General features: G+C 36.9%; 1 protein-coding gene across 1 annotated transcript in view; it reads right to left on the minus strand.

Moving 5' to 3' along the window:
• nt5dc1 (5'-nucleotidase domain containing 1) overlaps positions 1-4,706 on the minus strand; it is an 82,077-nt gene extending 77,371 nt beyond the window's left edge. Inside the window, exons 1-2 of the mRNA XM_073492282.1 lie at positions 4,391-4,706; positions 153-244 (exon numbers count right to left, since the gene is read on the minus strand). Coding sequence (XP_073348383.1) covers positions 153-244; positions 4,391-4,483 — 185 coding nt within the window. The 5' untranslated portion in view covers positions 4,484-4,706. The remainder of the gene's footprint in view (positions 1-152; positions 245-4,390) is intronic.
• Positions 4,707-13,042: the final 8,336 nt, after the last annotated feature.

Consider the following 13,042-nt stretch of genomic DNA (forward strand, 5'->3'; position numbering starts at 1 on the left):
GTTTATTGTGATACAGTGCAGGTTTGTACACTGTCATTCCAAGGCTGGGTTTTAAACCATAAGTATTGGATGAATATAGTCTTAATATCACTGAAGGATAACTAGGTATTCATTTGACCTCTAGCCTGGGGCAACTGCTGCTGCTGACTCACCAGAAATCCCAAGTAGCGGGGGTTAGGTCCAGTAGGTCCTTGTCATAGCCTTTATGCTCCACCAAGTACCTGGCAAAGCTCTCATAGATCAGCTGCAAAACAACAGAGATAACATCACTTACTGCAATGAGCAGCACAATCATGATGCAAAGGACAAATACCATGTGGCATTGAAAGCCAAGAATACAGGATTTTCTTCCAATTAGACAATGCCGGGGTCTGACTTTCCCGCTCATTTCCTAATTCGCTAGTTAGGTGTGATGATCGTTGACATGATGTTTTGATATTTGGAGGCAGCAGAACAAGCAGTTCAAAAAAAAAATATTGACATATTAAGGGAACAGTTCACACAAACTGAAAATTCAGATATGATCTACTCACCGCCATGTCAATTAAAAGATCTTCACAGCATAACAGTGTTGCATTCTCAAATTAAAACTACTGTGCAACTTTCTGACATTGAACAGTATGCAGTAAATCATTTACATGGCAGGAGACAACTGTCCATATTTTATAACATGCTCTCAACAGGTTTAAAAGAATACTCAGGCTCTTATTTATCTGCCTGGAAGAATGACCTTCAGATCACGGTTGAAGAGTGGGAGAAGGCATGCCTCTTGGCTCAAACTCAAACCATAAACACTAGATGCAGATTGTTACAATATAAATGGCTGTTTAGGACATACATTACACCTGTCAAACTGCACCATTTCAACCACAATATTCCCAACAGTTGTATTAAATGTAGTAACGGAACTGGCACCTTATTTCACTGTATGTGGGAGTGTCAAAAGCTCCAAATATACTGGAGAGAAGTTCTTGACCTGATCTCTAAATTGACAGACGTTGCTGTTCCTATAAAAGCTGAACTGTGTCAACTACATATATACCCTGAAGACTGCCACATAAATGCAAAGAAACGGAAACTAATCAATTTTTGTCTTTTACAAGCCAAACGAGTAATAGCTTTAAGATGGAAGGATTGTGAGAGACCAAACTCTAAACAATGGATCAAAGAAATGTCCTGCACTCTGGCATTAGAAAAACTAACATTCATAGTAAAAGACAAAGCTGAAGAGTTCTATGAGATGTGGACACCTTTCTACAATTACCTTAGTAAAGTACCTTGACTGCAAATTCATGAGTTAAGACAATGACACCTGCCACTAATACATCCTCTTCAAATTAGGTTATGTATTCTTCTTCTGTATCCGGTTATTACAGCTAGAGCAAGTTTCTATTTTGGGACTAGTGAATAGCAAGATCCCCCCCCCCTTTTTTTTTTTTTAAACTGAACTGATAATTTATTAGTACAATGATAAACATTATTGTCTATTTCTCTCCCTGTTATCATTACTATTGTTATTATTGTTATTTATTTATTTATTTATTTTTTGGACTTATTCTTTTTTCTTATTGCTGAGATTGTTGGGCATAATGCAATTCTCTGGAAGACCCCAGATGCCAAACTGATTTGAAAAGACGTTATTTACACCCTTTTTTAAGCTAAAATCTGCTAAACTAAAAGACCCAATGCACGAGTGGGTGCATGAGGTCGACCATGCACCGAGGGTGTTAATAACGTCTTTTCAAATCAATCTGGGATCTCAGGACTTCTGGAGACTTGGATTACACCAAATGAGTTGTATGGAGCCATTTGTTTTTGTCTGTTTTAAAACTGGTCCCCATGTACTTCCGTTGGTTAGGAGAATGCTGCAACGCTGTTTTGCTGAATCTCCAGAAATGTTTTGTGAACTACAGAAGTTCACTCGATTTCCCATCCGAATGGGGGTGAGTAGATACTGACTGAAATTTCTTTTTTGAGTGAACTTGTCCTTTAACGTTTTGCCGAAAATATTTGCTAAAAACTGTCAATTCACACATCCAACAGACACACGGGAATATTAACATTCATTTGGAGGCATGTTTGCATACAACAACTAATTATAGGTCCTGTTCTCACTTTTTTTTATAGCTCTTTTTCACTCGTCTTTAACTTCTGAGAAGACCATAGTTGGCAACTTTGTCTGTCTGCTGACCATTTAGCGCTGGGCAGGCAGTTTACAGTGGGCTTATCAGAACTTTGTCACTGAAAACAGCTGCCTAATGTGGCTGAAAATAGAACCGATGAGAACCTATGAGCCGGAAAACGAAAACATTGAGCTAAACCTAGGAGTTCCATAGGGCTGAGATTAAATACAGAGCAACAAATGAGTGTAAAGTAATCAAATCTTCTACAGTATCTAGGTCTTGAACACATATTGGCTTGTAAGAGAAATCATTTGCGTGTGTGCATCTGCATTGGGATAGGTTTAAACAGGTTTACAGGGCAACTGTTTTGTGGGTCCCCTTCCAAGGCTAAGTACTGACTGGATTAGTAGACATACATGTGACATGCATGGGACAAAAGAGAGTATACATGAACTCCAGGCCTGACAAAGCCATAATGATTTGCTGGGATTCAAAGTCAATCTTTTTTTGTCACTCAGTGCAGGGCCGGCCACTGGCATAGGCAGTTTAGTCAAATGCTATCCATCCATAGGGCGGCACAAATTAGGGAAGAAAGAAAAGCATCAAATTATTAACTTTTACTATTTTTTACAATACTATTTTAATACTGTTATTTATAAAACTTCACAAAAAAAAGTCCACAACAACATAACTACGTAACCCCTTAAATACGCCCTATTTTCTAACTTTACCGCAGAATCAAACGGCGCATCACCCTCCTCTTAATTGGACTTGCCCAGCGCCGTCAACACACTGGAGTTACCTGTGACTGAAACGTGACAACAGACCAGATCCCTCTGGTGCGAGGGGAGAAAAGAAAGAAGAGGAGGAAAACGGGGAAAGAAGGAGGTAATGTGATGAACTACATGTAGTTACTGTTGGAGCAGAGTGTTTCTAGCTTACATTAGTGAATTTAAAACACAGCTAGAGTTATAGTCAGTTGCTCCCACCTTATATGCATTTGGGCATGTTGGAAAGACTATTCAGGTATTTGGGGAATAACCCACTAAATAATTTTGAGAAACACACTTTGACATGCATGAACCATTCACTGTCTGTCTCAAGAAATCAGGCATACATTTTAACTGACATCTTAGTCAAGATAGCCAATGTTAGCTTGCTTGTAATACGTTAGTCAATTAAAAGGCTCACCATTTGTTTTGTTTTGTAAATAATAGCTTCAAACTCTTCCATTTGTTTATTGATTACATGTTTTGTTCAAGATGGAGGTGGAAATATAGGTTATAATCAGTGGTGGAAATATACTCCTCTTCTCTCTTCAAATGTACTTCTTACATATTTTGTTCCCACGCCTGCAGATCCTCGGACACCTGCCGACATCTCCACCTCAGCAGCTTCCAGCAATGCAGTAAGTGCTCCTGTCCCCTCCATGTCAGCACAGCTAGGCTCAAACTCATTCAAACCTACCTGAGATCTTCTATAGGGCAAGAACATCTCAGCGGACTTTCCATCATTACAGTAAATCATGTGGTCTCTCAACAGATGTCTACATTATGCATATTGCACTGAGGTTTCTGTAATATAGTTTTTTGTGCAATAGTCTTATTTATATTTGTAAATCTGTACTGATTTCTTTGATTTTATATTGTTGTGCAATACCTCACTTATGTATTCTATTTAATTACAAGCAATTGTTTCTTTAATACTGTGTTATTTCTACAGTACAGAAAATTGAAATAAAGCAATGCGGTGTCTTTGTGAGTGTATGAACGTAATTGGTGTGTGTGATGGAAATTGTCTTAACATGATGGGGCACCAGCTAAAATCTTGCCTAGGGCACCAAATTGGTCAGGGCCGGCTCTGATTCGGTGTCACAGATCCCAGCTGTACACTGAGTCTGCGGTGAATTTTGCTCCTAATAAAGCGGATGCATTCTGATGTGAGAAGATGCTGTTGCCAATTGGCCTCGAAGAGCATTTACAGACATGTATGACGATCACCGCCGACGTTCAACCTGTGAGTCACGCAGTGACTGCAGCATCAGGAGCATCGCATCATCTCACACACTCTCTCTATGTAAGCAACACCCACTCTGTTAGGCGTTTTCACCAGCATTTATTCATACAAGCGAGACACAATTGACGAGTGATTGTGGAGCGTATTGACGGCTCGGTGCTATTTTTAATCCAGATGTGTTGCGGATCGAAGCGTCGCGGCCACCGTATGATTATGTATTGGAGCTAGCTGCACGCGCTACACATACTCACCCTGGAGGTCTCCTTCAGATGGTAGCGGCAGAGCGTGTGGTCCAGGTCGAAGCCGATAATATCACAGTCGGACAGGCTGAAGTATTCGCTCATTGTGGCTGAAGCCGGGGGGGACAGCAAGGAAAGCGCGCCGGAGCCGACCGTCACTGTCCACACATTAACTTGTGCACGGCAGCACAACACTACAGATATGTCAATGTCACTGTGTGACGGCGAGGATGGGGCTGCTGTCTGCACACGCGCTGCTCGGTCTTCACGAATGGCACCGTAAAAATAATTCACCGAGCCTGGCGTCCTTCACCCAAATCAATTTTTACTGAACGGTTAACAATAAGTTACCCATGTGGAGGGAGAAGTTAAACTCCCGTGTGCCAGAAGAAGGCGGCAGAGAGGCGAGTGCGGGAGCGTGCAGTGCTTCCGGGTGTGGGACCGAAACCGTAATACCTCGTGTATATGAGTAAAATGAATTAGGAAGGCGCATTCAAATAAGCAAGGCCAGGAGATCACAAAACCTTTGAGAGCAACCATTTGTTACAACTCAGCCTCATCACTGACTAGTTTATGGTACCAACATTCAGAAGGCAGACTAGACAACAGGCCTAGATGTACAACAAGCACTATAGATTCAGAGGATGGGTACTGGCAACTGCATTTTCCCACAGCTAGCGTTCAATTATTTTTTTACTCCAGAAATGTTTTTGGAACTACGACACTTTTCCCAACTTCCCATCAGTTATTGTTAAATGACACCAAATCAACTGAATTACCCTTACATTAGCCAGTGCTGGGTTACCTTGTAAATCTGGCCTGGTTTAAAGCCTGCAGGATGTGAAGTATGTTATTTTTTAAAGCTTTATTCAAGTTTTTCCATCTAAGAGGATGACGTCTGCTGCCATCCCTCCTTATATCAACCCCTGACCAGCTCAAATATTGCACCAAAACAACAGAACATTCAAAGTGTTAACAATTTTAATGTAATACAATGCAGGTTTAAAAATGCATGTACAGTTATTTCAGTCTTACCAAGTCCATCAGATATGCCTGCTATGAGAGATGCATGAAGGAACATGGTCACAATACATTGAAGTTGAAAACAATACTGAAAATGAATAGAAAACAATATCTGTTTGTGATTAAGTTTCTCCTCTTAGTCTGTAGAGAGAAGGGGACAATTCGCCTTTAGGCTAGCCATCTAGTCAGTCACCCCATCAATAATGCCTCCTGTTAGAGACGTAAGATCCTTTTTTTAAGAGGGAACAGGCTTGTAACACTTAGGAATTAAGTTCATGGGGTAGTAAGACAAATGGTATGTAGAAAGTAAGTATGTATCACCATACTGGATATACAGTAATTGAATAATGAAGTAATACACCTTGGCATTTTCAGGGTTATACATGTATAAGTATCTGGTCTGCAAACCAACACATTAAGGTGAAAAATGGAAGCATTCCTTATGTTCTTTCTGTGAGGACCCAACCATTTATTAAAAGATTACTGAAGGTAAAGATGGTTTTGCTGTCACCAAGTGACTAGTCTGTGAACACTGTGCCTATGTCCCCATTCCCACGCTACAGTTGAGGAAGATGCCAGCAGAAAGTCTTCATTACCCTTTTGTTGTGAAAAGAGATGACATTCATCCAGCTTTATCAGTCTAAGTTACTACAGGCCATCCATGATCCTCATACGTGACCCTGAACCATGTTAGTGCGGCACTCAATTTGTATTGTGCATTTTTTTAGACAATATATAGGCTACATGATACTAAATGAAATATTTCTGTCTATTAAATGTTTTTCATTCTACTTGTGCTTCTTGTAAAAGTTAATAATGCTAAAAAATCTTTGTTTTTCACTACACAGAATATTTTGCAGTGTAGTGCTGAACTTTCTTCAAACAAAAAAGTATATCTGACTGTATCGCCTAAAAGCCAGATGTTTAAGCTAAAGTCGCTGCTGCACATATGGGTTTTAAATGATTCGAGATTTCCACTGATCCCTGATCAGATCTGTACATTTCAATGTTAATATGTCACCACGGTCTTTTGAGCAAACACTAAGCGTGAACCAAATGTATGTAATTATGTAAAATTTCACATCTGCCAGAGAGATGGATGTTGATTATGACAAACTGAAGAGGTTATTTTATGCCAACCCTGGAAGGTATGTGGTTTTACTAGTTTGTCAGTACAGTAGGCAGTTGAGCCACTTGTTCAGTCAATTTAAGCCTGAAATCACATAAACAAAACAAAATAATCATAACTGTAATCATGGAACCAGATTTCTAATTTCAAGAAAATATTTTGTGTGTTGCAAAAGCATTTTCTCGCTCTTACAAGAAACACAATCCAAGAATTCTTTTTGACACTAAACTTATACAAAAGCAGACACCGTCCTGTATCAGATACTGTATGTTAGAATATAGAGTAATGAGATGACAATGCAAGCCTTCCATAGCTGCACACTTGAGAAAGGTTTTCTTTTCTACTCCAGCCACCAGCCAGAAGTATACGTCCGTTTCTCCACTTGTTCTTATGCCAAATGCAAAGGATTGTGTTCCATGAGAAAAGAGGGAATGATGTGTTTTTATTGCACTTCATCAAGTAATGTATTATGTTTTGGCAGCACATAATTGATAGCATTACCTATTCTCTGCTGTTCAGCTCTTTTTACCAGTACTGTTTTACGTACCCACTGCCTACTAAATACTGTAGTGTAATTTATTTCTTCATTCCACTCAACTTCACAATTGTTACTCCCACGTTTGGCTAATATCACTGCCCTAAAATATGAGAAAAAGAACAGAAGGAATAATGTTAACATTAGATAAAGGTAATAAACCAACATTATTAGATATTAAGTTAAACTGCCTTGTTGTGTTGATGCTGCATACTTTTTTAACATTAGGACAGTTCACAAGAGTCATGTTTAACCTACTGTAACTCATTCTAACCGTATGTGTAAATATCTAGGCTATTTGTGAGGTCATGAATTTAATTGGAACAGGGATTTATTTATCCATATTACATTTGAAACAAACTCATATCATGGATTTTTTTTATTTATTCTTTTAAAATTCCACACAAATAATTTATACGGTTCACACAGATTCGACACCCACAGTGTAAATGACAATGTATTTAAGTAGGCTATCGGGAACCAGTATTTTATATGTAGACCTGATTAAAATCACGCCATGGATTCACCTGTCAGAAAATTGGCTTCAAATAGATCTCAAGGAAAAAATAGGCTTACAGCCAATTTCTATCAATTCTTTTGGAAAGATTTAAGAAACTTATCATTGAAAACCTTAATGGAATGTGTAGAAAAGAAGGGTTGATCACCCTGATCCCTAAATCTGGGAAAGACAAACGAATGTTAGATAATTTGAGGCCAATTACTTTGCTTGACACTGATTATAAAATATTTTCCAGGGTTATTGCTGCTAGACTAAAGACGGGTATTTCATCCATAATTGCCAAGACACAATCAGGATTCTAAAAAGGAAGGTTCTTTCATAACAACATACGATTTGTATCAGATTTACTTGATTATAGTGATAGGATTCAAGAAAGTGGGTTTATTTTATTTTTAGATTTAGAAGTATTTGATTCTGTTGTACACCCTTTTATGTTGAAAACTTTGCGACACTTTGGTTTTGGAGAGAAATGTCTAAATGTAATTAAGATTCTATATAATGGAATTAATAGCTCTGTTGCTCTGGACATGGCACTTGTTCAAGACTTGAGATCAAGAGGGGTATTCCGCAGGGCTGCAGCAGCTCACCTCTTCTGTTTATAATGGTTTCAGAGATAATATCTATATTGATCAAAATCAGCTGTATTGAAGGTTTAAATGTGATGGGGAGACAAATAATAATAAGTCAATTAGCAGATGACAAGACTTTATTCTTATAAAATGGGAATCAGATTCTCTTAGTCGATCTTATCTATTTTCTAAGGCATGAGGTGAAAGAAGACATTCTGTATTGAAAATCTCCCCTGGTCTAAGACAGGTCTGTTTAGAAGGAATCGATGTGCGTGACAGTAAATGCACTTAACAAGGTTATTAGGAATATTCTGGTACGAGAATGTTTCCCTAACCCAACCGGAAGACATTATGTTCTCAAGGAATTGAGAGCTGATGAGGTTAAGATTATAAGGAGGAGATACATTTCATTCCCTTTCCCTCCTAAGGTGAAAGAGGTGAACTTCAAAATCTTAAATGAGATTTATCCAACAAACGAATTCCTGAGACCGAGGTTTAACTTTGATGTGAATAACTGTTTTTTGTGAAAATGCAATTGAAAGTTTGGAACATATGTTGTCTCATTGTGAACCAGTGCAACTGGAGTGACATGCAGGGCTGGCCACAGTCCAAGGGGATTAAGCTATCACCACTGACAGAGAAAACAGTCAAATTTGGAATTTCTGCGAGAAATCGGGATTTGCATTTTGTTATCAATACTTTTCTGTTATTAAGTAAATTCTTTACACACAAATGCAGACACTTCAAAGCTTAAACCTGTCTGATGAACATGAAGAAAGAGTTAAAATTGCAAAGTAAATCTCTGTTGATTATGAATGATAAAAAAGCTGTACTCTCTTTATCCATTCTGTACAAATTAATTTCTTTTATTCTTTATTTTATTTATTAATTCTGATTATTATTCTGATTATTATTATTAATAATCTTTTTATCTTTTGTTTTATTTATTTATTTAATGTTTATTTAACAGGGACGATACATACAACATTGCCACAGAAAATGGGAAAATGTGATGCATATAAGACGTTTAGCTTCAGCTAATTTGCAGTCTTTGTCCCTGGTCAGGCTTTAGAATAATTTAGAATTTATCTGTGTTTTGTTTTACTTGGCTCTGAACGAGTTGTATTTCATTTCATAGCTACACTTGGAACCTTTTCTCTGTCTCTGTTGCTCAACCATGACGACCTATGATGGTTGAAAGTGCCTTTTTATGTTACATTTGCCTTGTTGAATAATAATAATAATAATAATAATAATAATAATAATAATAATAATAATAATAATAATAATAATAATAATAACTTGCTGTGAGAGTTTCTTTCTTACTATCCCATAACTTTTACTTAACTTTTTACTTACTCTTACTTACGTGTAGGCACAGGTCATTTATGCACCACCTCGTTTTATTTTGTCAGTCCTTATAGCCTACAGTACTTTCAATATGTCTTGCAGAAACCAGCATCTATAGAAAATCACTGACAAATGTAAGATGAGGGGAAATCATGACTCGCTCTTCCAAACCCCGCTCAGTGTACTCAGCTGCTCACAGGTGCAGTCCTCCTTTTTTTTTTTTTTTTTTTTTTTTTAACAATTTTATTGAACAATTTGAGTGTACAAAACTGCAAGGTGCACAATAACAGACAGCACATTGGTGACATAGACAATAAATAAAACAAAGATAGAGTACAAATATAAAAAAATAAATAAAAATAAATAAATACATAGTTCAAGCAGGGGCTTCAGGGAAAAACTTTTCATAATGACTCAGTAAGGTATTACTTTTTTTGTTATTTATCAAAATTAGAGATTTGAGCAAAGAGCTCAGTTCCAGGAGAAAAGGAGCAAATTTAGGTAACGATTTTGCAAATTTTTGTTTGTGAATAAAAAATTTTACATATAGGATAACAAAGTTCATCAAGTGTTCAAGAGCATTATCTTCTGGGTTAACATAGTAGCAAATAACATCCTTGAGGGTAAGAGAGTAGACAGAGTTAGCAGCATCAAAAAAATGAGATTCAAGATCACTCCAAAACCCTTTAGACATATCACAATAAGAAAACAGATGTGAAATTGTTTTTGTATTATGATTACAAAAAGTACAGGAATCATCAACATCTATAAACTTAGCAATAATACTACTAACTGGGTATATCTTATGCAGTATTTAAAATGTACTTCTTTAGCCTTGTTAGATATGCAATATTTGTGGGGTAGAAGCCAAGCTCTTCTCCAGTTTATGTCCTCTATTTGGGACCTCCAGTAAAACTTGGCTCTAGGTACAACTCTATTCATTCTTTGAAAACACTGACGAATATGTTTATTATTACACTTTCTATCTGTTAGTTCAGTTCCACTCAGCATCAGTACAGGTTGACTTGTTTTATATTCACTGTAACTCAAGTGGCTTTTTATAAGTTGAATTAACTCTATTGGGATAGCACGAGTTCCAGATATAAATTCTCTGGAGGGAACAGGAAAACTGTGTACAGACATAAAACGTTCATAAGACAACATATTACCAGCATTATCAAAAAGATCGAGGATATGGATGATACCTCTTTCAAACCATTTTGGCAAGAATAAGGATTTGTTTCTTATAAGAATATTGCTATTATTCCAGAGGAAAGCTTTGTGGGGTGAGAAATTGTGGACAAAAGCCAGCTTCCATGCTCGGAGGGATTGTTGATGACATTTTGATAGTTTGAATGGTAATCTATTAGGTAAAAAATTACATTTCAAAAGAAAGGAAAGACCTCCAATTTTATTAAAGATGTGGTTTGGGATGAAAAACCAGATAGAGTCAAGGTTTCTGAGACACTTTCTCAACCAGTTAACCTTAAAGGTATTGACAGTGTCGCTAAAATCTAGGACTTCAAGACCTCCTTCTGCCTTACTGTTGGAGATTGCACATTTCTTGAGTTTATGCGATTTATTTTTCCAGATGAAGTCTAAGAAAATTTTATTGACTTGTGTGGTTGTTGGTTCACTTACAAATAGGGACAATGCTGGATATACGAAGTGAGACAAGCCTTCTGCTTAAGAGAGAAGAACTCTACCTAGAACAGACAAGTCCCTTTGAAGCCAAATGTTAAAAATAGATTTGGTCCTTTTTAGTCTGTTTGAGAAATTTAAATGTTGCCTAGCTGTAAGATCTTTTGTTATGAATATTCCCAAATATTTAACAGAAGTCTTTACTGGGATATTTTCAATTGTAGAATCACTGGAATTATGCAAAGACAAAATTTCACATTTGGACATATTAAGTTTTAGACCTGAGGCGTTAGAAAATTGGTTAATTAGAGTAATAGCATTAGAGAATTGATTCTTGTCTTTTAAAAAAAGTGTAGTGTCATCTGCCAGTTGGGAGATTTTTAATTCTCTGCCAAAAATTGAGATACCCTCAAATTTCTCATTGTTTACTATATTGATTGACAATAACTCAGTGACTAAAAGAAATAAAAAGGGAGATATAGGGCAGCCTTGTCGGACACCTCTGTTAATTTGAAATCTTTTAGATGTGTTCAAATTGATTATCACAGAGCTGTTAATGTCTTTATAAAACATACTGACAATATCAACAAAGTTATTCCCAAAACCGAATACTTTGAGGGACTGAAAAAGAAAGTTGTGCTCAATCGTATCAAAGGCCTTATAAAAGTCTAAGAACAAAATAAGAGCCTCAGTGTTAACTTCATTAGCATAGTCTAATAAATCTAAAATGAGTCTAATGTTACTGCTAATATGTCGATTTTTCATAAAACCTGTTTGAGTTTCTGCAATAATCATGTCTAGCCCTACTTTTAACCTGTTGGCATACACTAAGGCCAATATTTTATAATCAATTGTTAGGAGAGTAATAGGACGCCAATTCTCTATTATTAGGGGGTCTTTATCCGGTTTGGGAATAAGAGATATAATACCCTGCTTCATTGTAGCCGTCATCTCTCCTTGACTGATGCATTCATTGTACATAAATAATAGTGAGTTTTGAATAGATTCCCAAAAGTGAGTATAGAATTCGACAGATAAGCTGTCAGTACCTGGTGACTTTCCTTTCTTCATTGAGAATAATGCATTTTTGAGTTCAATAATTGACAGGTCAGAGTCACATATAGATTTGAAATTTTCAGTAATTAAGGGAATATTAGTCTGAATTTTTCTTAGAAAACATGCACAATCCTTTGCATTAAAGTTAGAATTATACAGTTTTCCGTAAAAATCAGAAACAAACTCATTTATCAAATTCGGATCTTTCGAGGGTACTCCATTGAGATTAAGGGCAGTTAATGATTTTCTTTTCACATTTCTTTTTTCTAGAGCAAAAAAGTAATTAGTATTCCTTTCTCCTTCCTCCAGCCATTTGGCCCTCGATCTAACAAATGCACCTTTTGCCAAATCTAGATCAAATTGATCCAGTTGTAACTGGATGTTCTTTACTTCGAGCTCTTCTTCCAAAGAAATGTGTTCTTTATTGAGTAAAAGGCTAAGATTGTACATCAGATCTGTTTCTAGCTTGTGTTTTTCATTTTTTAATTCTTCACTTCTTTTGATAGCAATATACCTAACTTTATATTTGAAGAACTCCCATTTTTTCCTATAATTATCATTAAGGCCATCACTAAGAATATCTTGTAGGCTACAAGTTTTTTAACGGTATTATTGAAAGACACATCTTTTAGAAGAGAATTATTGAATTTCCAATAACCTCGCATACCAAAGGTTTCCTGATTAGAAGCTGGCTTCAGAATGATTTGCTTATGATCCGATAAGGACAGGTGCAGTCCTCCAATATGGCCTCCTGAGGGCACATGACGTCACTGACGTGAGCCGGGCCGCTCCCCATTCCTCAGCAGGTGGAGAACATTGGCACACGGGGACAAGGACCGTG

The sequence above is a fragment of the Pagrus major genome, chromosome 22 (assembly GCF_040436345.1).
Source record: "Pagrus major chromosome 22, Pma_NU_1.0".
Lineage (NCBI taxonomy): Eukaryota > Metazoa > Chordata > Actinopteri > Spariformes > Sparidae > Pagrus > Pagrus major.